This window comes from Suncus etruscus, chromosome 5 (genome assembly GCF_024139225.1).
Source record: "Suncus etruscus isolate mSunEtr1 chromosome 5, mSunEtr1.pri.cur, whole genome shotgun sequence".
In the NCBI taxonomy this organism is placed as follows: domain Eukaryota; kingdom Metazoa; phylum Chordata; class Mammalia; order Eulipotyphla; family Soricidae; genus Suncus; species Suncus etruscus.
Window position 1 is genome coordinate 140164188 of NC_064852.1, and position 17855 is coordinate 140182042.

A 17855-nucleotide genomic window follows, 5' to 3' on the forward strand; every position below is an offset into this window, starting at 1 on the left:
ACTATATGTAACAGTTTATAATTATCAGTTTGTATTTTATTATGTTATATAATATAATAAAAAGATATGTTTTCTTAGGGACTGAATGACTGGAGTATTTGCCATTTTTATTTTTAACAGTTATTTATTTATTTATTTATTATTTAGATTGGGGGCTACACCCAGCAGTGCTCAGGGGTTAATCCTGACTCTACACTCATAATTCACTCTTGACAGGCTTGGGGACAATATGGGATGCAGGAGATCGAACCCAGGTCATATACATTAAAGGCAAACTTCCTACTCACTGTGCTATTGCTCCATAGCATTTTTAAAATTAAAAGCAGAATATAGCATTCAAATATTCCTAGAACAAAAAGCATTTTGGAAAAATATTTCTTAGTTATGCTTGTGTCATATTGCTTACTTTCTGTCAAATTCCATAGTTTTGTTAAATTAATAAAGTACACTTATATAAAGAGACTATAGTTTTATTTATTTATTTATTTATTTATTTATTTATTTATTTATTTATTTATTTATTTATTGGTTTTTGGGCCACACCCTGCGGTGCTCAGGGCTTACTCCTGGCTATCTGCTCAGAAATCTCTCCTGCCAGGGGACCATATGGGACACCAGGATTCGAACCAACCACCTTAGGTCCTGGGTCGGCTGCTTGCAAGGCAAAGGCAGCTGTGCAATCTCTCCGGCCCCGGGACTATTGTTTTAGATATAGTTCTTACTTGCTTATCACTCTGTTTTTATTTTCTAAATCAAAATTTCTTTAAAATTATACTTTACAGATATTAATCAGGATTCCTTGTTGAATTGGAATTTCTGACACATTTTTTATTAAAATTTTTTCAAAGTATTGGCAACATTAATGTGTTTATTAAAATTAGTATGTTTATTACATGTTTATCGGGTACCAAAACTTTACTAATTTTTATTTTTAAATCTTATAATCCAATTCATAGCTATGTGGCTGTATTAGCTTTTTCTAAACTACAATAGTCCTAATATCTAATCTGCACTTCAATGAAACTGCACACTTTATAAAATAAGAAACTTGTCATACTGGTTTCCTTTGAGTATTCTTCAGTAATAATATATTTTCTTATTTTTTAATTTTTTTTTGGTTTTTTGGGCCACACCCATTCGATGCTCAGGGGTCACTCCTGGCTAAGAGCTCAGAAATCGCCCCTGGCTTGGGGGGACCATATGGGACACCAGGGGATCGAACCGCGGTCTGGATCCTTGGCTAGTGCTTGCAAAGCAGACACCTTACCTCTAGCGCCACCTCGCTGGCCCCCTTATATTTTTAAAATAACTTTAAATATATTGCATTTTATTGTTAAGCCCTGTTTACTGAATTGCACATTTTTCATTCATGCATCATTATCAAATATTTATGGTTTGTCCAAGCATAATTTTTTCCGTACCACATTTTTATACATAGTGCCTCTTACTAAGAATAATTTGTATTTCTTAAATAATAGAAACATAAATATCAACTAAAAATAATTTCTAAGTCTATATATATTAATTATATCATATTTGATCACAGATTTTCAATTCAAATTTCATATTTCTGAATACCCTTTATTGAATACATTGAATAATTCATAGCTATTCCCTTACAGCAGAGATAAAAAGATGTAGGTATAGAAAAAAGCATTGCTTTCTCTGGTGTAGAAAAAAAACAGAAATAGAAATAATTGCTCTCACAATTACTTTTTTAGAAAAAAATAAAAGTGATTAAAAATGATTCCATTATTTCCAAAGTATAAATGCTCAATTTTTTTGCATACTTTATTCTTATTTTACCTATGATACAAGTCTATTTTAATTTGTTTTTGGACCACATCTGGCAGTACTCAAGGCTTAATACTGGCTCTGTATTCAGGGATCACAGCTAGTGGGCTTGGGTACATACTGGGGATAGAACCAGTGTCAACAGCTTGAAAGACAAGTCCCTTGCCCACTGTCCTATCTCTCTGGCCCACTATGTATTTCAAGTAGTTTCTGTCCTAGATGATATTTTTTCCTTAGAATTTTAAGATAATTTATGTGCATGTTTCCCAGAGAAAACATGAGTGAAGAAAGATTTGTTTTCTGATTAGTATCTCCCAGAATATCAAATTTCCAATTTTAATATATAACTATCAAAGAAAGTTGGCAGTATGATAATGGGATAAAATCGTTTTTTGGGGTGTAATTTTTTTGATGCTCAGTGGTTACTCCTGGCTATACGCTCAGAAATCGCTCCTGGCTTGTGGGACCATATAGGTTACCAGGGACCGAACCGCAGTCTGTCATAGGGCAGCACATGCAAGGTAAATGTCCTACCGCTTGTGCCATAGCTCCAGCCCCAAAATAGATTATTTCTGATTAATCAAAAATAATTAATCAGATCTATACATTTTTACAAAACACATCATATTTATTGATGCCTATATTACTAGTGTATTTCCCAAGTTAACATCTACTTCTTTTTTTTTGTTTGTTTGTTTTTTATTATAAATTTTTTTTAATTTTTTTTTATTTAAACACCTTGATTACATACATGATTGTGTTTGGGTTTCAGTCATAAAAGGAACACCACCCATCACCAGTGCAACATTCCCATCACCCAAGTCCCAAATCTCCCTCCTCCCCCCCCAACCCCCGCCTGTACCCTAAACAGGCTCTACATTTCCCTCATACATTCTCAATATTAGGACAGTTCAAAATGTAGTTATTTCTCTAACTAAACTCATCACTCTTTGTTGTGAGCTTCCTGAGGTGAGCTGGAACTTCCAGCTCTTTTCTCTTTTGTGTCTAAAATTATTATTACAAGGGTGTCTTTCATTTTTCTTAAAACCCATAGATGAGTGAGACCATTCTGCGTTTTTCTCTCTCTCTCTGACTTATTTCACTCAGCATAATAGATTCCATGTACATCCATGTATAGGAAAATTTCATGACTTCATCTCTCCTGACAGCTGCATAATATTCCATTGTGTATATGTACCACAGTTTCTTTAGCCATTCGTCTGTTGAAGGGCATCTTGGTTGTTTCCAGAGTCTTGCTATGGTAAATAGAGCTGCAATGAATATAGGTGTAAGGAAGGGGTTTTTGTATTGTATTTTTGTGTTCCTAGGGTATGTTCCTAGGAGTGGTATAGCTGGATCGTATGGGAGCTCGATTTCCAGTTTTTGGAGGAATCTCCATATCGCTTTCCATAAAGGTTGAACTAGACAGCATTCCCACCAGCAGTGGATAAGAGTTCCTTTCTCTCCACATCCCCGCCAACACTGTTGATTCTCATTCTTTGTGATGTGTGCCATTCTCTGGGGTGTGAGGTGGTATCTCATCGTTGTTTTGATTTGCATCTCCCTGATGATTAGTGATGTGGAACATTTTTTCATGTGTCTTTTGGCCATGTGTATTTCTTCTTTGTCAAAGTGTCTGTTCATTTCTTCTCCCCATTTTTTGATGGGGTTAGATGTTTTTTTCTTGTAGAGTTCTGTCAGTGCCTTGTATATTTTGGAGATTAGCCCCTTATCTGATGGGTATTGGGTGAATAGTTTCTCCCATTCAGTGGGTGGCTCTTGTATCCTGGGCACTATTTCCTTTGAGGTGCAGAAGCTTCTCAGCTTAATATATTCCCATCTGTTAATCTCTGCTTTCACTTGCTTGGAGAGTGCAGTTTCCTCCTTGAAGATGCCTGTAATGTCCTGGAGTGTTTTGCCTATGTGCTGTTCTATATATCTTATGGTTTTGGGGCTGATATCGAGGTCTTTAATCCATTTGGATTTTACCTTTGTACATGATGTTAGCTGGGGGTCTAAGTTTAATTTTTTGCAAGTGGCTATCCAATTGTGCCAACACCACTTGTTGAAGAGGCTTTCCCTGCTCCATTTAGGATTTCCTGCTCCTTTATCAAAAATTAGATGGTTGTATCTCTGGGGAACATTTTCTGAGTATTCAAGCCTATTCCACTGATCTGAGGACCTATCCTTATTCCAATACCATGCTGTTTTGATAATTGTTGCTTAGTAGTACAGTTTAAAGTTGGGAAAAGTAATTCCTCCCATATTCTTTTTCCCAATGATTGCTTTAGCTATTCGAGGGTGTTTATTGTTCCAAATGAATTTCAAAAGTGTCTGATCCACTTCTTTGAAGAATGTCATGGGTATCTTTAGAGGGATGGCATTAAATCTGTATAATGCCTTGGGGAGTATTGACATTTTGATGATGTTAATCCTGCCAATCCATGAGCAGGGTATGTGTTTCCATTTCCGTGTGTCCTCTCTTATTTCTTGGAGCAGAGTTTTATAGTTTTCTTTGTATAGGTCCTTCACATATTTAGTCAAGTTGATTCCAATAATAACGATGAAATGGACATTAAGAAAACAACCCCATTCACAATAGTACCACACAAACTTAACATCTACTTCTAATTTATTTATATTTTATAGTTATAAACAGAACATAAATGAAGTCAATATAAATGTCTGTCAGTTTTAGCATATTTACACTTTGCTTTTGTTGCTCATATTAGAATTGACTTTGGAAATAAAATATTGTTTATTACAAGAAGCACCTTTCAGAGTAATTATAGAGTCACACAAAACTTAAATACCCTAACTTGTAATTATGCATAGCTCCCCAAAATACATAATTTACCATATTTGCAAATTTATTTGTTACTTTGAATGATAAACTGTAGGATTTTTCTATTTCTGTAGACATTTTCTCCCCTAACATCTCTAAAATTCCACTTACCTAAATCAACATGGCACTAATTTTCAAGTAAATCCATCAGAAACTAGATAGATAACTTCTATAGGGCTAAAATTATATTAAATAATTATATTGTGAAGAGTATATGATTTAAGAAAATAAGAAGCTTCCACCTTGAATTTCTTTCAGAATACATTCATATAGTAACCTTTTCATAATCAGCATCTTAATAGTCTTCAGAACATCAGCTTTTTCTCCTCAATCACTCCTTTGTATTGCACCCACTAATAATTGTCCATTTTTTTTTACCAATTATAAAACACTAGTATATATTCAGGTAACAACATAGCAACAGAGAAGTTCAGTGATAAATTTCACAAGTTACCAGTACTCCTTCCTTTGTTGAGATATCTTCACATATAATTTAAATTCAATAGTCTGTTCAGTCAGAAAGTGATCTTACGATAAAGAAAATTTAAAGTAATACTTAATTCTTAAAAAAAATAAATTCCTTGTAATGATATTGTTACACAGGATGAAAAATAGCATGTTATTCCCTTTTGTGTGGGTGTTATTGTTGGTTTTGCTTCTGGGCCATACGTGGCAATGTTCCGGAGTTATAAGGTCCATAAAAAGGAATTACTTCTGAAGGTACTCAGGGGATACTGAGGAACAAGCCTCATTGAAATACAAAACTAGCTAGGCAAACACCCTACCTGCATCCCTCTCCCTCTAATATGACATACATATCGATGAGGATACTCGATCAATTCCTTCAAATTACATCCATATATGGTACAAAATTTATGTATAAATTACCTCTATTGATTCCATATAAGAAATAATTATAGTTAGTAGAATTATTTCTTAGTGAAGCAGAATGGTTATATTGAAAATGCTAAGGGAAATAGAAATAATACATGTTGTAGAGAAAACATGAGCTTCTCCAGAGTTAAAAACATGCAGACTATGGCTTTTGTTAAGTTACGTTCAATTTCTCCAAATTGCTTTGGAAGGGAATTCTCTGTATACATAAAATTAAATCTAGGAATTGTCACAAGAAAATATTTTCTCCATTAGATATTTTGTACATGTTTCAGCATAATCTTTTTATTTTTAGTTCTTAGTTTCATTTAATTTTGGGACCACACTCTAAGGTGCTCAGGAATCACGCCATCTCTGCCCTCAGGAATCACTCCTGGTGGGTTCAGGAGACCAGATGAAATGCAGAAGATTTAACCCAGGATGATTGAAAAGCAAATCTTAACACATTGTACTTTCACTCTGACCCACTCTTCTCACAACCTTTAGATTTTTCTCTAGCTTTTCCTTTTCTGAGGAATTTTTCCATCTCCAACAAGCTTCACAAAAGACTGCGGTCTTCTTCATGCCGTTAGGATGCCTCAGAGCTGGACAACTTCCTAAATTTGATCCATTCTCTAAAGCTCATTATCAGAGGCCCAGATGAATTTGCTGAAACATTCCCTCTTATAGCTTTCATCATTTTTATCCTTAAAGGGATATATGATTAAAGGCTTGTCATTATATTTTCTTTCTGCTGACAAAAAGATGCAAATCTTAATATTAAAGGGACCAGGCAAAGGTTTATTGGATTTCAACATAATCTGTAGTTTCTTTTTAATATGTTTACATTGTTTGAGCACATATCTTGTTTGAGTATATATCAAGAGATCTGACTTCATATACACTGAAAATACACTTCAATAACAGATGCTACTTTAATGTAAAACTATATTTGAAAATTAGCCACTTTAATTCTTTTCATATATATTTAGTATTACATGGAATATGGTTTATAGTTTTAAGGAATTGTCTCTACTTTCAAATCACTTTCACCCTCTAAGTAAGGATAGCAGTAGTATGAAAGTCGAGTGATCGATGTAACATTTGGAAATAAAAGATATGTAGTCTAAAAAAATAAAAATAAAAATAAATTTTAAAGAAAGGATATGTAGTCTATGGGACACCCTGAACGTGCCTGATGTCATTTGAAATAAAAGATATGTAGACACTTTTTTTTTACTCCAGAGATGATGACCAAACCTTGTTTAAGAATCGGTAGCAAGTCCATGATTATTTGTGTGAAGAAAATTAACCAAGTGTGTGTGTCAAGTTATGTATTTAATTAGGGAGGAGCAAGGATGACAGTTGTGTTGACAGTGGTTGAGATAAGAACTGTGTAGCAAGAAAGAGGTTCCCAAAACATAACCCAAGAGTTCCTTTGTGAAAACGATTGAGGAACAGACTATGTCTTTCTTTAAGCTATGCCATTAATCTATTTCTAAATTGATGTCTTCACTTTTTATTGCTAGCATTGTGTTTTAGGGAAAAAATTGTATGCTTTATTGAATTAAAAGATTTTAGCTAATATCTAGTGGAAATTTATCTTTGTAGGTCATTTGTTTTGCATTGTAAGTTTGTACTTCAGCATATTAAGATAAATACACCCTAGTAGAATCTAACTGAAGTACTTCGAAAATCTGAAGAGATGATGAAATATCAGTGATTGAATCTGTATATGTAATGTATGAACTAGATTAAATAAAAAATACTGTTTGAAGAGAGAATAGATTTAAGACGTCTCCTGAAAAATATTTTTCTCTGCTAGAATTTTTGCTGTATTTTTATTACTAAGAAACAAGGTATCAATTTCCTAAGTCTTTCAGGCCTATTATGTTATGTAGCTATTTATATATTTACACCTTACAATATGTATGATATTATGTTTTATGTAGTTTTGATGTAGTTTATCAACATAAAACTTTCTATGTCATTTTAAACCTTTATACTATGTGTCTTTTAATTTACATATTAAAAACTATTGGTAATTGAATAATGTATTTTAATCATATATTTACTTATAGTATTTGTGAATTAAATAGATGCACTCTATTCCCTAACGTAGCATCAACTTGAGATTATATTTTAAATATTCATTCGCTTTGCTTATTAAATAAGTAAGATCACTTGTACTTGATAAATAAATACAAATTACTTGCAAATGTAGCTTTGGTTTCCTCTTAAATGCATTGAACTGTGCAACATAAATGGAAGCATAAACTGATGCCAAAGTGTCAGTCAGTTCAGAAAGACAATTTGTAGTTAAATTGCAAGTCTATTTTTAAAGTAGTACATTCCTAATTTAATGCATGATCCTAGAAAATACGTTACTTGAATTACTAATGATGGTTTAATTCTGCCAAGATCAATGTCCTTTCACAAATATCTCAGAAATCTGGATTCAGTGGACAACAGTTTTCTATTGCCATACATAATCAGATTGGCAGATATTTTCTTTCTTAGAGGTATTTATGATAACAAGAATTATATTTTATTTATATAATTAGTTTTGTTAAGACGATAGTCATTAGTAGTTACAACATAAGTAAATATTTCTAATTTAATAGTAAGGACAAATGAACACTATCATAGGTCTGATTGTTAAAACTTTTGTTTAAATTATTATTTGGTAATTTGTTTCCTTGAAAAATTTTCAGCAGAAAACCCATATTGTTGCAAACATTCTTGTAAGAAAGCACATATTGTTAAAAGACAACAGATATATTTTTAATTTATTCTACCATTCAAAAGCTACTTTCTATTTCTATTTCACGGTATTTTCTTATACGGTGTTAAATTCTAAAGTTACTGATGTTAGGATTCTACAGTTTATGTATTATTTTATTTTCTGAAGTAACATATGATCCCCAAATTGTTACATGTAACTTATAATAAAGCAGTGATATATTTAATATAAACACTTATTATTTTAATTTGTTTTCAGAAGTTTGCACTTATTGACACATTCCTATTATTTTCACATAAATAATATTAAATAAAAGAGGAATAAATATACAAATTATACATGCTAAACTTTGTAAAAATACCTAAATGACGATGGTTCAAATTGAATAGCCACACTAGTTGTACTTAGATTTTATTTTGATGTGTTTTTGTATGTTTTTCTTTTGCATGCATTCATGTTAAATGTTTATTGTATTTTCATTGCATATCATAATGCCACAAAGAATTCAATAATAATGTTTTATTCAAAGTTGGATTGAGTATTAATTTAAAACAGTAAAGTTAATGAAAATATGCACTTAATTACATAGAAAGCATAAATGTCTAAAACTATTTATTTGGATATGCAGTTATGAAGACAGGAAAAATAATGGTATTCATTAGGCTATTCACTGATATATGTAGAAAAAATTCAATTTATTTTGTATTGAGTTACACAATATTATGAAACAGCATTTAAAATATGACTTAAAATTTATTGACTTAAAATGACTTAAAACTTAAAAATTATAGTCAATGTTATATGGCATATTCACTGATGTTTTGAAGTGAAAAATTCACAAATTGATTTACAGTAATTATTCTAATCTAATACATTTTATTGTTGAAAATAGTATACAAGTGATATTAATTTTAATAAATTACAAGTCTAAATTTAATATTGTGTAATTAGATAAATTTATCAGTTTACATGTGTGATGTGTGTCATTCTCATTATCATAATTCCAAAGATGACATATAGCTATGTTTTATAGAAGCATGCTAATTTATGTATATCATTTCACTTTATTTCTGTTATATTTGAAAATGTTTTGTTAAGTACTAGTTAAATTATATTTTAAACATGTATAATTGTGATTTTATAATTTTAAAATATATTTTAAATTATTTAATGATAGGCTACATAATGTCATGTTACCTATTGTACACGATTTGATTTAAAATAAAAATGGATCTTTAATGTACACTTTCATTTTTAACTAAAGTTGTATGTCTTGTAACACTCATATAATCATATTTTATTAAATAAAATGTTTGCAAAATTGTGTAGCATACTTAGATTTAAGGAAAGCAAAAGCAGTTTAATAATAGATTAGTTGTACCATATATTTAAAATGAAACTTTTTATACACAACCCTAAGGTTTTTATTTTTCCAATTTAGCAATTAGTGCATAAAACAATTTATGTTTGCAAAAAAATTACATGTTATAAACTGTAAAATGTTACATTTTGGCATTTAAAAATATCTGTTTCATACACTGCTAATTTAAAAATTTTTACTATTCTAAACATAATAAAATGGAGATTTATTTATTCAAGTTAATGTTATGTATATAGGTTTCCTTTATAATCTTATAAAAAATGAGACTTGTTTTTAATAATATATAAAGCTTGAACTTATATATAAATTATCTAAATTTATATACACTTCTAATTCCTGCCATTGTAAATTAAATATAGATTCATTGCTAATGAAATTTAAAATTCTAAGAAATTTAATTTTACACTAGCAATGTGAACGTCTATGTTTTGGGCATAATAGCAAATTTGTTTAAGTTATACTACACAAATAATATTTTTAATGTCATACTTTTTTTTAAAAATTATGCTTTTTAAAAGTTCAAACTAATATGATTTTCCTCTGATTTGCATCATAAAATTGTAATCATATTTATTTATTAAAATTACCATCATTATTATTTAATTACTTTATCATTTAATGAACATCATTAATTTATTTAATTTTTATTTTGACATATTTCTGAGTATGTATTATGTACCAAATAGTGTTCCAAGACCTAAGAATTCAACATTCTTTAGAATACACCACACTAATCAACTGTTGCTTATTAATTATTTGGATTTTTGATAGTTTGTTTCCTCATTATATTCTGCTTTCCATTTGTGTTAATGGTCTAATACTGAATTTTCAGAATCATTATACAAATAAAAAGCCCTATTAATTAAAATTTGAAGTTTGTAATTGCTAAAACATATCTTAAGACTTAAAGTTACTTAATATCATCTTTCAAATTATGTTAGAAACTATATTCTTTGTTGTCTTCAAAATACTGGTATTTTGATTTGGTGTACAGACGTAGGAATATTTGAGCAGAAGAAATCTAGAGCCATTTTCATGAATTATTACAGAATTATGTCTTATATTAAAAAATTACTTGGAATTGGTCATAAATTCATTGATGAAATGTATTCCATTGGTTTTTAGCTTACTTCCTTCAATGATATCAATCAACACCCATAATTTAGTCAAGTACAAATATAATTATTTTCCCAGACTTTAAGATTATCTATAGAAAAGTATGTTCAATAAATTTAAATATAAAAAATAATAGCAATGTCTTGATTGATCTTTTAATATTTCTTTTAAAATTAATAGGATATTTCTCATATTTATTTATCTTTATTTTGTTCTCTCAAAACATAAAATAATAATATATTTTAAAAATTGTCTTATTTAAGCAAGATAGTAGATTCAGTACAAGAGCATCGTTGTTTTTTTTTTTTTCAGTTTCTGACTGAGTGAACTTTATGTTTGAAAACTTTTTTGAGCATAAGTTAGAAGGTCATTTATCTAGTACTGTTAGAAATTGCTAATTCATGGGGCCAGAGTTATAGCATAGCAGGTAGGGAGGTGTTTGTCTTGCATGCAGCCAACACACATTTGATTCCAGGCATCCCATATGATCCCCCGAGTGATTTATGAGCACAGAGCCATAGGAGTGATTTATGAGCACAGAGCCAGGAGTAACCCTAAGTGCCGCTGGGTGTGGCTCAAAAACAAAACCAAACCAAAACACACAAATAAAAACACAATAAAATTACTAGTCCCATTATTCCTATGCTTACAAATTATACAAGGCGAGAAAAAGAAAATATTCTCAAGACATATTAAACAAAATAATAATTTTTAAATAGTAAAATATCACTGTATAATTTTAACTAAAATATCTAATTATACATTGTGGGCAGAAATTTAGGATGTTGTTTATTTAGAATAAAATAAATAGAAGGTTCTCATTAAAATTAACTGGAGAAAAATTTGATCAATACCTGACCTTTACTTATAATTAATTTGGTTTGTCTCCACAATAAAATATTTTAAAGTATAAAGCATTTAGTTTGTCAATATACCATTAAATACAGAATAAATCAATTTCATGCACTTATTAATTGATTACATTTTTTCTTTATGTAAAAATTCAGAGCACGAAAAACATCTTTAAAAGTATATATTAGCTAGTTATGGGTCCAGAGAGATAGCATGGAAGCAAGGCATTTGCCTTGCATGAAGAAGGATGGTGTTTTGAATCCCAACATCCCATATGGTCCCCTGAGCCTGCCAGGAGTGATTTCTGAGCATAGAGCAAGGAGAAACCCCTGAGCACTGTCGGTGTGACCCAAAATCAAACAAATAAAAAACAAAACAAAAAATGTATATATTAGCTAGTCATGTGACTGATAGAGTCATACCTTGTATGAGTTAATGCCTGTATTTAATTTTAACGCCAAAATTAATAAATTAAAATTAAATACATGTAAAATAACTTAATATCTTAGAAGCATAATTTTCAATTATCATTCAACTTTAATAAGATTAAGTATGTGTATATCTATATATAAATATATAAACCTATATACTTATATATACCATGCTACACTTATGAGATTTTTGACATTCTCAATAATTTTCTAAAGCTAGTTTTTGCATAGCTAAAAATTCAATGTTATTTCATAACGTTCTGTCATTTAAAGATCGTTTTGTTCAATCTTAAGTAATTGAAGATTGGTTAATCTCAATTTTTATTTTAAAATAGTGAACATACCAGAGAGAGAGTTCAAAATGCTATGCATGTGGAGTTTGAGGTTCAATCTCTAGCACCTCATGGGAGCCCATCAGTTGCTTGGAATGACCACCAAGCACAAAGCTAGAAGTATCCATTGGGCACTACCCAGTGTAGTACAAAAATAAGGAAAACTCAAAAGGCGTAAAAAATACTAAGCTAGAGAGAAAAAAAAATCAAGGGATACCCTTGAATATAAGTAATTCCAGCTAGAACAAAGCCCCAAATTCAGAGACAAGAAGTAGCTCACAGGGGCCAGAATGGTAGCAAAGCGGAAGGAAGTTTGCCTTGCAAGCTGCTGGCCCCAGCATCCTATAGAATCTCCTGAGCCAAGAGCGATTTCTTTTTCTTTTTTTCTTTCTTTCTTTCTTTTTGGTTTTTGGGCCACACCCGGTGATGCTCAGGAGTTTCTCCGGGTTATGCACTCAGAAATTGCCTCTGGGCTTGGAGGACCATGTGGAATTCCAGGAATTGAACCCTGGTCTGTCCTATGCTAGCTCGTGCAAGGCAAACGTTTTCATCTAGGGCCCAATTTTAACTGATCTTTTTTTTTTTTTACACTTGCTTATCTTAAGACAAAAAAATGATAGTTTTCACAAAAACGAAGAGTTACAGCACAGGCAATTCAAAACATACTGGGGGGGGGGGAGTATGATTACAGATATCCATGTATCCATCTGTCAAAACTTGTCATTTGCTAGGTATTTATTGTTAAAGCTCATCTTTAGATAAAGAAGCCAAAAAGAAGATGAGTTCAGAAACCACATATTTACTTTTTCGTTTTTGTTACAGTTATAGCGTGTTTTATCCCTGTGTCCTCTGCCTATCCCTATGGATATAGGTTGATTGATACAAACCAACCCATCAATGCTATTGCCCTTCCCATTTTAGTGGCTTGTTTGTGTTTTGCCTCTTCATGTTGGTTATCTTTAAGGGAATATGATTGATTTAAACTTATCAGAAAAACTTAAACACAATTTAAAAGAAAAAGTTAGCATCTAGTGCTACTGTGTCCCACAGGTTCTTCTCCATTGACCCACACTACCTCCACTGGTGAGTTAGAGGAGCATAACAGGACTACCTCTGGTGCTATTGCTGTTGCTAGCACATCTGCAGATGTTACTGTATCCAGTCTTACAGCTGTCACCACCAATAGACTTGCCGAGGAACAGCGAGTGCAAGTTACGAATCTCAGAAATTCAGGTCTGGACCTCAACGCGTCCAAAGACGAGCTCTCTCCTCATCCAGCAGATACACAAAGTACAAGGAGAAGACCAAGAAATGCTGAACAGATAGAAAGAACTAAAGAGCTTGCAGTTGTTACTCATAGAGGTATCGGATGTTATTTTACTTGTGCCCATTTAGTTACAACCAAAGCTATATTTCATGAATGATTCTAATTAGAGTCTGAGCTGTGGGGAAAAAGAGAGGCAGGCTATAAAAAGTGAAGGTTAGAATTTCAGAGTAGCTGCAGAACATGTAGTTAATAGCTTTAATCTGAATCATTTGGAAAGAACAGAAATTAAAATAAGAAATAAGTAAAATGTAATGTAAATGTTGGATTGGGTAGGTGGAGTAAATGTAAACATAAGGTAAAAGACTGCACAAAGGAAAAAGAGGATATGCAAATATTAATACTAATTGCTTAATACCAGTTCCAATGATGAGGTTATACAGGGAAAAAATTCAGTTTCTAAGAATAAATATACATATTTGAAAAAACGATCATTTGTCTCAGTAAATTTTGGTATGTGCATGAGATGTATATGTAACATATATGCTAATTAAAATTTGGAAATATATCATTTGGAAAAGTAGAAACATTATGTCTGGTCATTGATTTGAATATTTCAGTCCACTGTTTCTAAATAGCATATTATCTGATCCATATGATGATACTGAGATTACTTCTCATCTTAATTATTTAGTAAATAATTATCAAATTAATAGCATTTTTACAATTATGACTTCAAGATTAAAACATTTTAATCTTGCAATTTAGGTGTCAGAGGAAAAATACCATAAGTCCATGTCAAATATTTATAATCTCTATTCAATTAATGTGTACTTACCTTGAACATGGAGGCAGTAAACATTATTCTTTCATAGTGGTGTTTCATTGACTAGCTTACAGAAAAACAATTTATCATTAAAGTAAAATACATTAAGCTTATTTATCTATGTGCATAAATATAATTATCAATTAAATAAACATATAATGTACAACATATCTAATCCAATTTAAATGTTTTCAACGCAGCACTAAATAATCTTAGAACTGGCCATATTTTTTCATTTATTATGCATCTCAAATACAGAGATAATAAAAGGAATGTAAAACTAATGCTTAGGTTACCCTCAAGAAAAAAGTCTGATGTTACTACACAAAAGTTTATATTGAAAAAATGTTTAATAGAAGCATTCTAAAATGAATCCTCAATTAAAGTAGTTTCCATTTAAAGATTAAATTGTTATCATGTTGCTTCCCTATTCATTTACCTACTAAAAATAATACCACATGTAAGTATATACGAATCATGTAAGAATTTATAATTTATTTAATTAGATAGTAAATATATCCTAGAGCAAGAAATTAAAATGTAAAACATTATTATTTAAAATGTATTCCCTAAGTAACCTTTTTTATTCCCTGCAACATTGCATTAATTAACTCTGATAAAAACTACTGTATTTATCACCAATTGAATAAATTCTTGGCATTTTTTGTACTTAAGTTTATTTTATAAATTAATAAAATATACAAATAGTACTTTAGCCTGCTGACATTATTATTTTTCTTGCTAGCTTAGAGTACAGTAGGCAAGAGATCAGTCCCAGATTTCTATATATAATATATATATTTCTATATATATAATCCACAACTCACTGCAAGGATTAATTTATGAGCACAGATCCTGAATTTAATCCTGAGAATCACCTGTTACCAAACACTCCTCCATATATGTATGTATGTATATATGTACTTATATATAATATGTATATATAAATTCAGGGTTTCTCAGATTGTTGAATTATCTGTAGATTTATATAAAGGGTACTTAAATATATCAATAATTTTATATCAAAACAAATTTCTTGATTTTGTAGATACTTAGAGACAATATTGTTTTTAGCCTAAAAAATAATATAATAGGCAAAAGCCTTGCACATAGTCTTTAATCCCTTCATCTCACATGATCCCTGTCAGCCCACTGTGTCCCATGAGTACCATTAGGAGTGGTTTCTGAATTAAATCCAGAAGTATAACTTGAGTACAGTAAGGTGTGGCCTCATAAAAGAAATTATGATATTTTGTACTGTGTTGTTCTCAAGATTGACTTTAAAAATAAACGTCTTTCCCTGAGCCAAAGGGGTCATTCCTGAGCACAAGAGTTAAGATTAGCTATGAGCACTCCTGATTGCAATCTAACCTCAACACATCCTAACATAAAATAAAATAAAATAAAATAAAACATAAAGTAAAATAAAATAAAATTTGAAATGAATTCTGATTATATTACTTCATTGTTTAAAAGTTTTTAAGTGTTTTCCCATTGACTTTAGGAATAAAATTTCAGAATTTGGAGATGAACTACATTCTCATTTCCATAATTCCAGATTTATTTTACAGGTCAGCCTTAATTTGCCAAACATACTATGCTTCTAAAAACAAAATAGAACAAAAATTTCAATGCTGTTTCTTTTTTCTCTCACACAGACAATTATTATGTCCTTACAAGTCTGTTTAAATTGTCATTCCAGCATGTTTCAGATTTCTGCGCTAATTTACCATCATGCCTTGCATGTATCCTCCACTTGTTATTCCCATTACTGTGATTTGTTCTGTGATTTTTATCCCCCATGATGGTTAGGATACATTGAGTATTTTTTTATCCTTTACTCCAGAAGCCTAAATAAAACTGACCATAGATTTATTTAAAACATTTTAGCTTAATGTGTTTAAAACATTTTAGCTTAATGTGTTTAAAACATTTTAGCTTAATTTTTAAAGTTACCAATAAATATTTACAATGTACTAGAAATATAATTCTTTTAACGCATTAAATCTCAGAGTTTAATAAATTACATATAAGCGTATATCATTCTAGAAGATAGATGTATGATTTTGTCACAGTGATAAACTGGGTTTTTCTGTTAATTTTAGAGCGACCTGAGGCACTAAGGCTTTATCCCAGATCTATATTCAGAGTTACTCCAGCCGAAGTTTAGAGGACAATATGAATATGTGATATTAGGGAACAAACATGGGTTAGTCACAGGGTAGGCAAGCACACTAATTGCAGTATAGTTCTCTAGATCCAAACTATTATTAATTTTTTTTGTTTTTGGTTTTTGGGCCACACCCGGCATTGCTCCGGGGTTACTCCTGGCTGTAGCTCAGAAATAGCTCCTGGCAGGCACGGGGGACCATATGGGACACCGGGATTCGAACCAACCACCTTTGGTCCTGGATCGGCTGTTTGCAAGGCAAACGCCGCTGTGCTATCTCTCCAGGCCCACTATTATTAATTTTAAAGGACAACAATTTTTCATGACCTCACTATAATATGTTACTGTTATATATTCCAACTTGAAAATTTGCAATAGAAAGTTATATATAAGTTTTTTGATTATGTCTTTATATAATTATAAAATTAAAACGAAACTTTACTAAAACACAAGGAAATTAATTGAATTTTGAAGAATTTATAACCAAGTAATAAGTATAACTGCTATTTTAAACCATTATATATAGAAACTGATGTCTATAGTAGAAGTTTAGTCTTTTTATTATATAATATAAATTAATATTTTAATAGTTTATTAAATATAATCCCTACATTAGTTTCTGAAAATTGCAGTTTATTTTATGATGTTTGAAATTTTCTACTTTTAATTTATTTCTAATTTTGAAAAAATAAGTTTATGTTAACATTATTATAAACCCAACATGAAATTGCCACTGTAATCATAGTTTGAACATCTTGCTTGCCTGTGTATAGGCCTCAAATTGCATGGATTTATTATTTTTTAATTAATTATAATCACTTTAATATAAACAAGGCAACAACACAATCCCTTAATTGGAAATACTTGGACAGTTGTATTAAATGTATTTAAATGTACTTAAATAGTACTCTTTAATGTTAATGCTTTAATGTACTGTTCCCATTTCCTGTTTCACAAAAATTTAATAAAAAGGTAACTAACCATTTAAATGATCTTCAGAATTTGTGACATAGTATAGTGGTTATATTATTGGGTTCACTTCCAAGTACCACATAGCTCCACCTATCATCTCTGACAACAACATTGGGGTACCATACATGCAATAACAGCCAAGGCTGACCAAGATTTGAGATGGTGCTTCTACAACCCTTGAGCATCTCTTGGGTTGCACTTCTTCCAAATTATCTTTCTTATTTTTGTCTGCTGAATAAAAGATAACCATCTCCAT

The 17855-nt window shown here is 30.8% G+C and overlaps 1 protein-coding gene across 1 annotated transcript in view; it reads left to right on the top strand.

Annotated features, from left to right (window-relative positions):
• The window catches only part of CSMD3 (CUB and Sushi multiple domains 3), a 1236222-nt gene that overhangs the window by 432394 nt on the left and 785973 nt on the right, over positions 1-17855 (top strand). Inside the window, exon 7 of the mRNA XM_049773958.1 lies at positions 13418-13729. Coding sequence (XP_049629915.1) covers positions 13418-13729 — 312 coding nt within the window. The remainder of the gene's footprint in view (positions 1-13417; positions 13730-17855) is intronic.